Below are 16,341 nucleotides of genomic sequence, written 5' to 3' on the forward strand. Positions count from 1 at the left end.
CACGGCACCTATAACGCGCTCGTCGCGATAAATGAGCTAATAAATTGGTTTATTCATCATAAAGCCAGGCGTTTAAGTCAGGCGTTCTCATAACAGGGCTATCTCTCTGACGGTTTTTATTATATGCCCTATGAACTAAAGGCTTAGGGGACATCTCGTCCCAGTCTTAAACTGGGCCCAGGGACGAGTTTGCCCTTTTCTAATTTGATAATAGGTAACTGGGCCCACTATGAGTTTAAGACTGGGACGACATGTCCCCTAAGCCGAACTAAACTGTAACCATATAGCCATAAGGTCTGCGGTCCAGATGCCTTTTAAAATCCGAAACCCATTTCTTAACTATTGTGTCTGGGAATTCGGGCCTTATAAAGACATCACCATATCACTAATTTAAGAGCCACAATTTTGTCGGTGTAGCATTCTCCATTCTTGGCTATCAAAGACCAATTCCTTCACTTATAAGACACGACGTTCGCCTTCTCTTAAAAGACATAGTTGGTTCATTTATCGCGTCCCGTTTGATATGCTTTCGATCTGAAACAGTTCGAGCTCATATAGAAGAAAAAAAACCACAAGCAATGGCAATACAAATATGCTTTGGGAAAGATTAATAATGAAATTAGAATAATAAAGAAATTTATCTTTGTAATTTGTATCTGCTACTGTTAGATACGGTGGGGTTAAAAAGGCCAAATTGAAACAAGCCATCTAAAAATAGCTCTGACAAAATTGCACTTACTTTTATATGCGTAAATGTCAAATTGCAATATTGCTTTTTAGTTGAATTATTTCAATGTGATCTTTTTAAGCACTGTTTACCTTCCTAACTGCCGTTAAAAGGAAATGCATATTATATGCATACACTACTGTAAATTGCCTTACATTTTTAGCATTAATACACTGCTTTGTCCAAAATGTAGACTTTTATAACTGGGAACAGGATTTCGACTAGAATTCATATGGAAATTTATTGAATTTGTAACGTTTAACATATTAAATTTTATTATTATTAATATTTAAATTTGTCGTTTTATTTTGCCTAATAAACTACTAATATATATTAATCTCTACTACAATAAAGTGTAAAATTGCACCTTACTTTTACGGACACAGGATACACACACTAAAATATAATAATATAAAAAGTAAAATAGACTTCCTAGCCTTCTTACTAAGACCGCATTTGTTTTGCAGGATCAATGTACCTAAACCTCGGAAGCCCGTGTTGCTTTATGATATAAACAGTAAAACATCAACTGTATTATAAAATATATTATTTATTCATTTATTTTGTCATATTTTTTCTCACACAGAAGTGTATTACAATACATAATTACCATCATTAAAAAATACTTTACAATGTGCGATGTCGTTACAATATAGCCTCGGCTTGATTTTGTACGTTGATTACGTAAACACCAAAATTACTTATTCTGTTCTAAAATACACATAATTACGTATAAAAACTAATTGACAAAATGATTACAAAAAAGCGTTTGTAATTCTCGTTAGTGTTGTAGGTACAGTCAATCACATTAGTAGTTCTAAGGATTAGATATTGGGCCATTGATCTAATATGAGTTAGACATTTAACTTAGGCCTCGTTCAGTGCGGAGCCGTAATTTTGAATCATTCGTTTTCTACTCGCGTGCGAAATTATATACCTATTTCACGTAGCAAATTAGACAGAATAGGTATACAGGGTGTTAGTGACATCGTAACGAAAACTTTGAGGTATCATTCAGGCCACGCTTCTGAGTTGATATCAAGTGGAATTTTCCTTCGCAAAAGTATAGAACAGCAAATAATTTCAAAAACATTAAAATTTTAATGAATTTGCCGTCAGGAAAATCCACTTCATAACAACTCAGAATCATGGTCTGAATCATCCCCCTCCGTATTCGTTACGATGTCACTAACGAACGCCCTGCATATTTTCGCATGTGAGTTTGAGACAAACGATTCAAAAAGCGGCCAAGTGCGAGTCGGACTCGCCCATGGAGGGTTCCGTAACAGCAAGTAACATAATATAAAAGTAGAGGAAGTAAATTACGGTTTACGATTTATGATGTATTAAAAAAAAAAACTACTTACTAGATCTGGTTCAAACCAATTTTCGTTGGTAGTTTGCATGGTAATCTACATCATATATTTTTTTTAGTTTTATCCTCCTCTTCTTTTAGAAGTTACAGGGGGGCGAGGGGGGACACATTTTACCACTTTGGAAGTGTCTCTCGCGCAAACTATTCAGTTTAGAAAAAAATGATATTAGAAACTTCAATACTATTTTAGAAGACCTATCCATAGATACCCCACACGTATGGGTTTGTTGAAAAATATTTTTTTTTGAGTTTCAAAAATGTCTATGTATGGGGACCCCCAAAATTTATTGTTTTTTTTCTATCATTGCATAAAAATCTTAACGCGGTTCACAGAATACACATATGTATCAAGTTTCAACAGTATAGCTGTTATAGTTTCGGAGAAAAGCGGCTGTGACATACGGACGGACGGACAGACATGACGAATCTATAAGGGTTCCGTTTTTTGCCATTAGGCTACGGAACCCTAAAAATGAGCGTAGGGCGCTCAGCGTTTACGCAAAATGTCACGCGCATTTATATTTCTATGCAGTAACGCGTCGCTCTACAACCCACGCGGCTCTTTAACATAAGCCCACGACTATATCCCAACTGGAGTAGGCAGAGGTACCCATCACAAGATGAACTAAGTACCCACACCTCACCGAGCTAACCAACCAAAAACCAGCGAGCCAACTGTGCAGTGAAAACTCCTTAAAGGATAAGGACCATTATAGACGGCGATACGGCTCACCACCATTGGTCTAACAGAAAGCTCGGTGAGGTGTGAGTACTTAATGCAGTGAAAACTCCTTAAAGGATAAGGAGTTTTCACTGCACAGTTGGCTCGACCATAACTGTTATTTGCCCGTAACTGTTATTATTAAAAAGTTGAACATAAAGAGAGTAGGTACCTACTTTTATCGTTGTCTGTACTGCACAATACAACAGCTGAGATAATTGAAGGCCAAAATCTAAATTCAACAAAAAAATAATTGTTTCTGTCTATAAGGTCTATTTGTTTACACTTTTTATAAGTGAGCCACTGAGAAAAAACTGTATCCGTGCCACGAATTCATTATTATAATTACATAAATCATTGATAAAAGGGGACTATATTTTCTATCACCAAAATTTATATTTGTCATCAAGATGTATCACCTAATAAATAGATCTATCGCCACGAAATATTTTCGTTCTCAGATAAACAAAAATTGTTCCCAGGTATGAATTATCAAATTAATGTTAATATATGTGTAAAATAAGAGATCGATAACCAATAAAATTATATTGCATTACATGAATATAAACTTCGTTTTTATAATAACAGTTTTGTTACTTAAATAATAACTCTGTGGTCAGAATGGTAGATCTGTCACCAAATAAATCGATTATCGATCCCTGACTGCGACTCCTTTTTATTTGATATTTTGTCACCAATACAGTAGTAACATTTTATTTCGTTCAGATATTAAATTAATAGTATTCGTTACCAATTTAATACATCAATTCATAATTTTAATGAAAAAATGATCAAAGGGGCAGAGACAAATTGGCGCGCTTTAAAAATTGACCAATCCGGCCTCAACGATGGGTAGTAGGTAACTACGTTCGATCACACGATGCGCGACGCGGGCGGCGTGCCATAAGCCAGCTATTTTAAACCAGCGCTGATTGTTCAGTGGTAATTATTTTAAACAATAAATATTGATTACTTATATTGACTTTAATTGTTTTATTTACTACTCTGCTAAATATAATTTATACTACCAGTGGAAATTTAGAACCTTGGGAGTCTAGTTAAGTAGCAGAATCTTTTGGTTGAAACGATGATGACAACCCTAATTTTTTATTTGAACTTAATGCAATTTTCTAGTAACATAATATGATTTATTGGTAATCTCTTTAAATTAGTTTGTTTAAATACTTATTAGGACACACCTATTATAATACATACAAAAACATTTATTTGGTACTAGACCTTATATCTCAGGATTTTAGGTGATTTATTGTGGAACTGATTTTGCATTGTTTGGTGACTACATTTTGGTGACAGATCTACTATTTTGAGGACAAACCCTATTATTTAAGAAACACAAAAGTAATTAAATTGGTGATAGCTTAAATGATACCCTTGATAAAATCGAAACTATAAAAAAATAAGATTTACAATTGAGGTATAAATAAACTGGAAGGATTCACCATTAAAGACCTTGTCTTATCTAGTACATTAATGCTGGAATATTTTGTATGGCCATAGTGTTAGATAAATTCACGCCCGTGGTTTCCTAATGGAGAGGGCAGAACCACAAGTAATGCAGACACTTGTAACGAAGCTCTGTATGATGGATAGAACCTTATTTACGGTGTTAGGGTTATGGGTCAATTTGCGGATTGGACTATCTGGAAATTGGAAAATCTGTGTTTTTTACGTTTTGGACGCGTTGGACCATTTTCGAATTGGACATCATGCGCCTGACCGGATTATTCAAGTCATTAGGTAATCTATCATCATCTGCCAGCATTATCCCCTTTTTGACAGGGTCCGCTTACCTAACGACGAAGAAACGACTGACCTTCCAACCCGCGTAGGGAAAACCAGCCCAATACAGGTTAGGTAACATTTCTCGGAAAATGCATTTCTCGGGAAGGTGGGCTTCTCCGCTGAGCACGTGATAATAATTTACGATCCAAACATGATTTCAAAAACAAATTCGACAATCATTGGTTTAGGCCTGTACTGGATTCGAACCTGCGATCTTAAAGTGAGAGGCAAGCGTTCTACTAACTGGGCTACCACGGCTCAACATTAGGTAACTATCGTTAGAAGAAAAATATGTCTCATGAAGTCGCGATCATAAATGTCTTTAATACCCAACAGATGATGATATCACGCCGATTCACGTCAGATGCAGGCTGATGCATTACAGATACACAAAGTGCATTATCTGTATAATGTTAGTGACATCGTAACTAATACTGAAGGGGATGATCCATACTATGATTCTGAGTTGATATCAAATGGATTTTCCTGTCGAAAAAATCATGATGTTTTTTGTTTTTAATTATTTTCCGTCCCATACTTTTGCGACGGAAAATTCCACTGGATATCAACTCAGAATCATAGTCTGAATCATCGCTTAAAGTTTTCGTTACGATGTCACTAACACTGTCACAACTGTATAATTATTGATACCTAAAAAAGTACGAAAATGCGTCGTAAGATTCAAAGAACGTACAATTGACCTTTGACTAGTTTATCCATGATAATTACTTGGAGTAAAATGATTCTGATTTCGTCGAGCCTAAGACTATATTCCATCGCATGGTGAACTAATCGCGTTTCACCTAGTTCTGTACAAACTAGATCATTAGGTACGTACCTAAATCAAAGAGCAAAAAATCACTGAGCCTGGCGAATTATTTGTAAACAGTGGTGAAATTATGAACCATTATGTTTTTGGAGGTGTTGTTGGTGTATTACAGAAACGACATGTAACCAGTCTTAAGTGCAACCACTTAATTTATTACTTTGCAAGAAACTGATTGGACTTTTGCAGCCAGACATAAATGCGGCGTACATTACAAAAATAATCCCGTCTCGAAAAGCTCCCAATACCGCGTATGTATGTACATTGTACAGTCATGAGCAATATAATGTACCCACTTTAGAACTCTGTCGCACTAATATATTTGACATTCAGTGAGACTTACAGTTCAATTTGTCAAAAAAGTTAATGTGACATGGTACCAAAGTGTATACATATTAATGCTCGTGACCGTACATACATACCGACAGTACTGTCAGCATAGAATAAAATAACTGCTAACGTTACTATAGAACGGTCACTCACTGCCCCGCAGCAATTTATATCGGGTGCCAAGGTAGATTTACCTCACCCCCTCTGGGTCTTACTTTAAATAGCCGTAAGCCGCTGAGTGCGGGAGCGCGCGTAGACTCTTTGTCTTGTTCGCACTTACGCGGTAAGGCAGCACATGGTAAGAATGTTTTTGTAAGTAGTGTCCGAGATGTGCTTTCGGCACAATAGGCTAGTTTCCAACTAGTCAAATCAGTTACTTTTTACTAAACGTCAAAACACGAAATTACTATGGAATTTGTATGAAAACGCACACTGTGACGTCATAGAAAAACGTAATAAAATGTCGAACTTATTATTACGTTTTTCTTGATTAAAATTCATAACTAAGTTAAATAAAATAAAGAAAATGCTTTTCGTTAGTTTCACATTTGTGTTTATTTAGTAATCAGAATTTCATAATTTATCTTGAACCTGGTACACGACCCAATTTTAATGCGACGCAGAGACGGTCTACAAAGTTTTGGTATTATCCACATCACAAAAAACATTAACCCAGTTTGTGAAAACAATACGAATGGTTGGTGTTGGCAATGATTAGCAAATGTGTGCTCAACAGAAAGTGAGTAAGTAAATAAGTTTGAAGTAGTATTTGAACAACCTAGTCTAGTCGATATCTGTTTACCGGATATGCGCGGCGCGGCGCGGCAAATATTCTCTAGGGGGCAACTCTAACTCAAATTCTTATGAAATAGTAGAAATAAGGTTTTGCAGCGCCGCGCTACGCAACTGCGGGTGAAGTCTGTTTTTGAATTCGATTTTTGAATTTTTCTTCGATACCTATATAATTGAAGTTATTATGGTCGAATAAACGTACTTAACATAATAAAAGAGATATAGTACACCGCCTAGTGCGAAAGAGACGAGAGATATCTCTGTTGCACTAGAGGCATAATATAGCTTATCTAATCTAACTAGTACGAAAGAGACAAAAGATATATCATTTTGATCACATTACGTTTGTTGCACCATAATGTTTCCGATCCTTTTCACAGGTCAATCGTCGACAATTATGAAATTTTTACAATTATGGAAGAATAGCTCCTGGGAGTGAAAGTCTTGGTTACAGAAGAGAAGAAGCGGACCACTAACCAGACACGACACGACAGTCACTCTGGGAAAAACGGGGATAACGCTGCAGTTGAAGAAAAAATAAAGGTAAGTAGTTATAGACATAAGTAACATCACTCCGTGCTTCAGAGGGCACGTTAAGCTGTTGCTCCCGGCAATTAGCCCTTCCCGCAACCAGCAGTGGAGCAGCGTGATGGAGTATGTGTAAGTGTACCCCCTCCGGTTGAATGAGGGGAGGCCTGTGCCCAGCAGTGGGACGTATGTAGGCTGTTTATGTTGTTTTCAGGTAACCTAGACGTAAGATCCCTACTTCAACGTATAATATCTCTGATTATACCTACTGCTGTGCACGCGAAGGTCGTCAGAAGGTCAATGCATTGGCTTTGTCTATACTATAGGTACTAGATATATGTTCAGTCGCCCTCCGCCGTCACCCTCTAATTTAAAATGGTTATTAACTTATTAATAGGCGAAGCGGGTAGCGTGTTTGCCGCTCAACTCACCTTGAAACGCCTGTATGGCCTTTTTTGACAATCATAATCATAAAAAAATATTATTAAAGCATTTCGCTACTTTTAAACAGAACGACCAGACCTGATTACATTTCAATAAAGATAACATTTTACAACAGCTTCAATGCGCGGTAAGAATTAGACCTGTAAAAGTACGTAAGTAAGCTAGTTTTGTGACGTTCATTAACATTGTACTTATCAGTCGATATTAAGTCGATCGATTCTTTTCTATGTAACACTACGAAAAGTAGGTAGGTACGGTACTTAAATGACCTATCCTTAAAAATGTTTTTTTTTTTTTTGAAAGAACAAGAATTTTAAGACAAAATCACAACCTTAACACATTAAACACGTTGGTTTATTTTATTTGTGTAAGTGTAACTTGTTTTTTATGTAAGAGCGGAATCTCCTGACACAGGTATTACGCTTAAAATGAGGCTCCAATCAGCTCTATCACTGTAAATTGTTTTTAACAAAAATAGCTTATAATCTGACTCCAAATAAATTACATGGCCAAGGCACATTAGGGACGTATTACAAATGTTATTCCGCTAAATAATGTAGCATGAACTCTCCCTTATGACACGTAGGGGACAGACAGTCAATACACCAATAAAATAACCGCTATAGGTTACAATTTGCACCCTTAACGACTAGGGAGAGGACGCATTTTTGGAGACGTTTAACTTTGTTTAACACAAAATCATCAGCTTTCAATTTTTATAATAAACTCGTTGTAAAAATAAAGATTTGTAGATGATTTTTTTACGGAGGCTTCAACCGTTCCTCATTCTTTAATTGAAAACTTAGCGTCTGTAGCAAAACTTTTATGAAAAGGTAAACGTCCTAAGTATTCTACAATTTCGTTAAAAAAATATTTAAGTGTAATGGAAATCGGTAAAACTAACTTGTTTCCCGAATTATGCAAACAGTTCAACGAATTATTTTTACCAACTCTTCAGTTTCGTGCTGTTTAGTCATTTGCATATGAAAACACGTCACAATTTCCATTAGCATTGTAGTTTAAACGCTCGTTACATTTAAACGAGCTCTTTTACAAAAAGATAATTTGGTATATCGAGGTAACCGTAAAAATGAAAACTTATGAACACTAGTAATGCGTACTCGTACTTGCAGTATTATTTTTAAATATAGGAAATAATTATTACTGCTCAATTATTTTATATAAAAAAATATATCCTATTAAGTACTCAATTATATTGCCTTTATAAATCGTTCGCGAGGAATCCTAATATGTAGTTATTAAATACAAAAACTTAGGATATCCACTTAAACATATAAAAAATATCAATTAGTGACCATTAAAGCGAACCATTTAAACGTATTCAAAAGACTTTATAAATTAAAAACACGAGTAAGTAGGTACTCATAGCTACACAAAAAGTCTTCACACGATTAAAATCTTGACCTCGTATTACGATTTACTGTGCCAAGCATCATATTTCTTTTCAAACGTAAAAAGCTTTGTACATTTGGCGGAATACGTGATTGCTTGTGCCACGACGATGATTATTAAAAAACTAAATACGCTAGGGTTTCAAGAGCACTTCCAAATACAAATGGCTTGGTTCCCGCCAAAATATAGGTAACAGATGTTGGTGCATTCGTAGGTGACTTCGAAGCCGTAGCTTTCACCAACTACTACATGGAAGGCTGGTCCGAACTTCTTGTCCATTGCCTCCTTGACCATGCGGGCAGCCAGTTCGTTATTGTGGGAAAACTTCTCGCAGGCCGTCACTGATAACTCCATCGCTTCGTTCCGCATCTCTTCTGACATGTCCGAGTGCTGTGAACAATGGTTTTTTGGTCAGTTTTTGAGCCACACACACGTATCTAATCTGTACGACTTAACTAGACGAATAATGTACGATGTGAATGGGTTATAGTTACTAGTGAGGTGTCTAACTAGACGGGGGCTCAATAATAACACTGAAACCAGTGTTGATAAGCCTTACCCACAGGATTGAAGAAGCAGAGACTAGGCGTAACTTGTTCGAATTAACTAATTAATTTGCACGAGTTATACCTACAGTTGAATAGGTAGGTACTATCATAAATAGTAATTTGTAACTCTACGTGCTCTCTAAAATAAGGAAGAGTACTAGCGTGTGTAAGCGTCTTTTCAGATGTTTGGAAAAATGGGAGTATCACTTTGGTGAATTGTCATTGGCAAGGGGTGTTGGAGTCTGGTACAGGACCATCCAGGCAAGTCCGCTATGGATTCCTTGGTTTGAGAATGCCAACCTCAATAGGAAGCTATTGATCTCAGCTCTCAGGCTGCGTTCCGGACACATCCCAACAAATAAGTTTTATCATTTAATGGGTATTAAACCTTCACCTCTGTGCCATGACTGTCATATGGTCGATGACCTTTACCATATTTTGTTGGAATGTGCCCGGAATATAGACGTGCGAAGAAAGGTTTTTCGCTCTCAGGGTGTGATTTCTCTTGGCAACGGAGAAGTCAATTGCTGGTTGGCAGAGCCACTATCAAGTAAGGCTTTTAGTTTATATTATTTGGTTGACCAATCCCTTGTCTAAGGGATATGTACACGAAAGCACCTATGAGGCTGGCATGATTACACAGAGTGTTCAAAGCCTCGTTAAAAATAAGAAAAAAAAAAAAAGCGTCTTTTCATAACAATGTATTGTTTATGATGCCCCTCTGAGGTATAACCTTCGTTTTCCTTAATATCCTTGAACGTATCTCTCGTGATAGTATAATGGAAGTTATAATGAATAATAGGTCGTAAGAAAATCTCGTGGTAATCATTTCAAGGAAAACCTCTCTTCAATCGCTTTAACATTGAATTCAAATAGCATTTCTATAGGTACCTATTTTAAAATCGTTTTCTTATTGCACATGTTATGCGATATTTTCTGGTAACGGTCTCTGAAAATTCATTTAACAATTACTTACGTAAGTATAATTAAAAAAACATCTCAACACCTATCATAATAAGTCATAATCAAATAGCGCCAATTTAGCTAAACTTTACGGATGATTCTTTAGGTGCCTATACTTTTAAACGTGTGAATAAAAATACTTAATTTATAATATAACATATTTAAATAGGCGATCAGTTTCTAAATAGAACTTTCACTTTTCCTTTCTTTGAAGAACACATCATTATCATCTAAGTAAGTTGCGAACGTCATTTTCCTGTTTCCTTCCGCAGTTTTCCAGCTCTATAGGCAGTATTTTTTTTCTAATTTCGCGTGGACAGGTTTATACTTACAATATAACATAGTATTTCTACGTGAGATAAGTACAACCTAAAATGTTTACATCGAGTTGATTGATCTAAGGCTTGTTTAGAGTCTAAGCACTAGACTAGACCGCTGACTCTTAAGGAGGAGAAGAGGATCTGGAGGTCTCAAAAGGCCTCATCGATGCAATTCATGTAAAAAGCAATTTAATGCAATTTGACCTTTCGCATACAAAAGTAATTGCACAATTTAAACAAATGTCAAATAGTAATATTTTTGCTTTTTTAGACGAAGAAGTTTTTAGTTTTCTTCGGATAGCGTTCGTAACAATCTGACAATTCTTCTTCTTATCGTGTGGGTTGTGTGTGAGGTGGAATACTAGCCTCATCAACTCCTAGTGTCAGGGTTATGATTGAGCCGCCAAAGGCCACTGACATGGCTCATGTAACGATTACTGACTTACATCAGTATATAGTAACCGAGACCAGCGGCTTAACGTGCCTTCCGAAGCACGGATCATCTTACTTTCGGACAATCAGGTGATTAGCCTGTAATGTCCTAACCAAACTAGGGATCACAGTGATTTTTGTGATATCTTCCCACCGGGATTCGAACCCGGGGCCTCCGGATTGTGAGTCCAACACTCAACCGCTGGACCACAGAGGCCGTTAGTCTGACAAATGAAGAGCACTGAGAGATCTTGAGAATTACTTACATCTTCTATGAAAAACATAAAACGTGTAATAGATTGCTTGTAAAGACGAAGTCTGAATAGAATCCACCTGCCATAACAAACAATAGGTACCTACAGCGGACGCGTAAAATATTGCGTCTATTCTTGGTTCAAAGACCACTTTGTTTGTTTGATCTCCAAAATATTCGTTTTCTTAACTAAGTAGTGTACTAATTGTGGTATGGCATTGGTTATTCCTGAGCGACTATAACATTGATAAAGGATTTATTCGTTATGGTCTGTATTCCTTTACTATAATATCATACATACATAATTAGATTTTTTTTATAATACAGTGGGCAAACGAGCTAACGGATCACCCGATAATAAGCAATTACCGTCGCCCATAGACACCCGCAACACCAAGGGGGTCATACATAACGGCTTTGCCGGCCTAACTATTAAATTAGTAGATATTTAAGTGAATTTCGGAATGTGTTTTTTGCACAGTTTCTTGATTCCGTTCAATAAGCACACAATTCAAAGAATGTCAACATAGACTCAAGCATCAAGCTTAGTTGTCAGAGCATCTGCCTCTTGTACAAAATATTCCAGGTTCGATTTCCGGCTACCAAATATCATCTTTCATAAGATATTATTTTTAGCCTAGTCCATAGTAAAGCGATAAAGCAGTAGAAACGCATTTATCGTCATAATAAAAGACAATTATAAGACATCCAAGGTATCTGGCCGATATCTGCGAACTGTTTTGATTTTGATACTTAAGTAGCTTAGCGTAGAATATTTATTTATTTATAAAAAAAGGTACACCAACAGCTAAATATAATAAAACATTAAATAAATTAAAAGTTACATCAGGAATTAGACTGTTACATAAGACAATTATAGGTGCAGACAAAATTTGCAGTGTAAGACAACGTAATCGTTTAGGTAGATAACTAAATTATACAAATACAATTATACAGATACCTAATTAAAAATATAAAAGTAAAATACATGTTATGCTGGAGGACATAAATATTTATACATTTTATCCTACTAAGTAGAATACTTAATACAAAAAACCGTTATGTTCGATATCCGTAATTTATCTATACTTATAATAAATCTGTAGAGAGGTCAATTCTGTACATTAAATATTTTTTCAAAATAACTATCAGGGGGTGATAAGTGGTCGATACTGATGCCAAAAATGCAATCAGTAAAATTTTTGTCTGTCTGTCTGTCTGTCTGTCTGTCTGTCTGTCTGTCTGTATGTTCCTTATAGAAACAAAAACTACTGGACGGATTTTAATGAAACTTGGTACAATTATTCTTCACACTCCTGGACAGGTTATAGTATACTTTTCATCACGCTACAATCAATAGGAGCAGAGTAGTGAAGGGAAATCCTTTTGTATGAAAAATCTAAACCGCTCAAGTTAGACGTTTGAAATTTGGCATGCAGGTACCTTAGATACCGTAGAGGTGCACTAAGAAAGGAATTCCCGAAATTCCTACGGGAACGGGAATTAGCGGGAAAATCCTTTTGTATGAAAAATCTAAACCACTCAAGTTAGACGTTTGAAATTTGGCATGCAGGTACCTTAGATACCGTAGAGGTGTACTAAGAAAGGAATTCCCGAAATTCCCACGGGAACGGCAATTAGCGGGAAAATCCTTTTGTATGAAAAATCTAAACCACTCAAGTTAGACGTTTGAAATTTGGCATGCAGGTACCATAGGTACCGTAGAGGTGCACTAAGAAAGGAATTCCCAAAATTCTCACGGGAACGGGAATTAACGGGAAAATCCTTTTGTATGAAAAATCTAAACCATTCAAGTTAGATGTTTGAAATTTGGCTCGCAGGTACCTTAGATACCGTAGAGGTGCACTAAGAAAGGAATTCCCGAAATTCCCACGGGAACGGAAATTAGCGGGAAAATCCTTTTGTATGAAAAATCTAAACCACTCAAGTTAGACGTTTGAAATTTGGCATGCAGGTACCATAGGTACCGTAGAGGTGCACTAAGAAAGGAATTCCCGAAATTCCCACGAGAACGGGAATTAGCGGGAAAATCCTTTTGTATGAAAAATCTAAACCACTCAAGTTAGACGTTTGAAATTTGTCATGCAGGTACCTTAGATGCCGTAGAGGTGTACTAAGAAAGGAATTCCCGAAATTCCCACGGAAACGGGAATTAGCGGGAAAATCCTTTTGTATGAAAAATCTAAACCACTCAAGTTAGACGTTTGAAATTTGGCATGCAGGTACCATAGGTACCGTAGAGGTGCACTAAGAAAGGAATTCCCGAAATTCCCACGGGAACGGGAATTAGCGGGAAAATCCTTTTGTATGAAAAATCTAAACCACTCAAGTTAGACGTTTGAAATTTGGCATGCAGGTACTTTAGTAAACTTAAAGCTTAGTTGCAACAGGATATTACAAAATTCCCACGGGAACGGTAGTTAGCGGGAAAAACATTTGTATGAAAAAATCAAATCTAAATAAAAGGAGAAACTGACTGACTCAGTGACTGACATATCTACGCATAGCCTGAACGGCTAAACGTAGGCATTTGAAATTTGGAAGGGACATAGCTTAGGTACCGTAGAGGTGCACTAAGAAAGGAATTCCCGGAATTCCCACGGGAACGGAAATTTGCGGGAAAATCCTTTTGTATGAAAAATCTAAACCGCTTAAGTTAGACGCTTGAAATTTGGCATGCAGGTACCTTAGTTAACTTAAAGCTTAGTTGCAACAGGATATTGCAAAATTCCCACGGAAACGGGAGTAAGCGGGAAAAAAACATTTGTATGAAAAAATCGAAACCGCGTAAGATAGATGTTTTCAATTCAATTCAATTAAATTATTTATTGCATTCCATGTAGTACAATGGGGTGTTACATAGGCATAGGAACTAAAACATGGACCCTGTAGGGCACAGCAACGTTGAAGGGAAGAGAGGAAGTGTGTATTAAAATTAAAACTCAATGAACAATCAATTAAAAAAAAAAAACAATTCAATCAATTGATTCAATCTAGCATGCATGCATACCTTAGTAAATATAAAGTTTATTTTTGGCTGTATTTTGAAAAATGGGAGTTATTGGGAAAAAAAAAATATGAAAAAATCTAAACTGCATAAGTATGCACTCCCACACACACAAAGATCTCTCTCTTATATAACACGCCACGCGGACGAAGTCGCGGGCAAAAGCTAGTTTATTAATAATATCGTAATGTCACGGGTTTCGAAGCCAGGCTCGGGGTCTAAACTATTACATTCGACTTTGAGTTGATTTCATATTTGTTTATAATTCACGTAGTTTCTAGTAATTTGTGCCGAGTTAATGGCAAAAGGCTCGCCCTCTATTACATGGGAAACATAGTTGGCGAGGAGTGAGTGTATTGATACTGTACGATCACGAGTACAAATATGTATAATACAGTTTGAGACCATGTAGAATAGTATAGAAATTGTTTATTATAAAAGGACGCCACACACAAAGGCAAGACAATAACATCACTTAAAAAAAATCACAAAACAATTACAAACAGCATTGGAGGATGATCACGATGATCATTAGAATGACCATGTCACATTAACTTTTTTGACAAATGAAACCGTAAGTTTCATTAAATGTCAAATATGATAGTGCGACAGGGTTCTAAAGTGGGTACATGATATTGTTCATGACTGTATACTCTACCCCTTCCGGGATACAACCGTGATGCCATGTTTATGTGAATAATACGACGGCTGTAAGTTGGGCACAAGAGCGATGGTAATTCAATACGCTACGGGTCCGTTTCGCTACACCGAGCGCCGAAATTTAATACATTTCTCTCAATGTCACGTTGTTATTTTACTTTTTAAATATCTCTTCAGGTGGTATTGGCTATGGACCTGCCTTTCTGAAGGTAGGAAAATAGAACAAACACCAACCTAATAAAATGTAAAATGGACCATTATTTTCTATATCCCTATCACGTTGGGCAGAGCTACATGTCATCAATAAAACAACAGGCATTCCTGATAATTCGTTTCAAAATTTGATATGAACCGTACAGTGCCGGATTCAATCAAAAATAGAGTATAGGAAATATGGATAAGTATACTTCAATCTCTTTTTGTGGAGGAAGGACTATACTCGAATACTATTTACTGCGATTACCATAAAATACGAGCACGTTAATTTGGATACCATAATACCATAAAACGTTCTTTAATTAAATACCAACTGCTAAGTATACCTATATTAGCAACTAAGACATTAGGTGCCTACACAGAATAACAAAAAATGTAGGTATTGTAAATGTCACAATTGTATTTGTCTGTGATCCTACCGGGGTAGACAGAAAGGATGGTTCGAATGCAGTGCAGTGTTGAATCGACTAGGCATTTCATAATGTTGTAACAAAATAGATTACATAAATATTCTGATACTGCAGCCTCAAAGCATTGTTTACCTCGTCGCGATTTGAAAACTTACCCTTATAAGGGGGTAAGTGTGGATAATCTTCTCGGTAGCCGCAGGAGCCCCCCCTTCTTCAGCCATGGTCCTTGCACTTCACAACACAGGCAAAACTAAAATATAATATTCAAAACATAAACACCTACGATCGTAGCACTAGCATAGCACTTGCAAAGAACCGCGCGCTCCGAAAGCAGTCTCCCTACTGTTTACGCGTTGCCTTGGAAACCGACGGAGGCGGGAAGATGTGATTGATTTTTCTCAACGTGTGCCGCGACTACTAACCAGCCAGTAATCTCTACATTTTACCTAGTTGGGCTGACCTCCACAAGCGCGTGGGAGTCTACGAACCTACTTAGTGGAAACTATTGTGATTTCATTGGTGAAGTCATCGCCATTTATTATTTTATTTAAA

General features: G+C 36.6%; 1 protein-coding gene across 1 annotated transcript; it reads right to left on the reverse strand.

Moving 5' to 3' along the window:
- Positions 1 to 7,824: 7,824 nt before the first annotated feature.
- LOC126367401 (dynein axonemal light chain 4) lies at positions 7,825 to 16,281 on the reverse strand. The gene is made up of 2 exons (XM_050010911.1): positions 15,945 to 16,281; positions 7,825 to 9,349 (listed from the first exon to the last, which is right to left on the reverse strand). The coding sequence occupies exons 1-2, from the start codon at positions 16,008 to 16,010 to the stop codon at positions 9,101 to 9,103; spliced, it is 315 nt and encodes a 104-aa protein (XP_049866868.1). The 5' UTR covers positions 16,011 to 16,281; the 3' UTR covers positions 7,825 to 9,100.
- Positions 16,282 to 16,341: the final 60 nt, after the last annotated feature.

Source organism: Pectinophora gossypiella, chromosome 6, assembly GCF_024362695.1.
Source record: "Pectinophora gossypiella chromosome 6, ilPecGoss1.1, whole genome shotgun sequence".
In the NCBI taxonomy this organism is placed as follows: domain Eukaryota; kingdom Metazoa; phylum Arthropoda; class Insecta; order Lepidoptera; family Gelechiidae; genus Pectinophora; species Pectinophora gossypiella.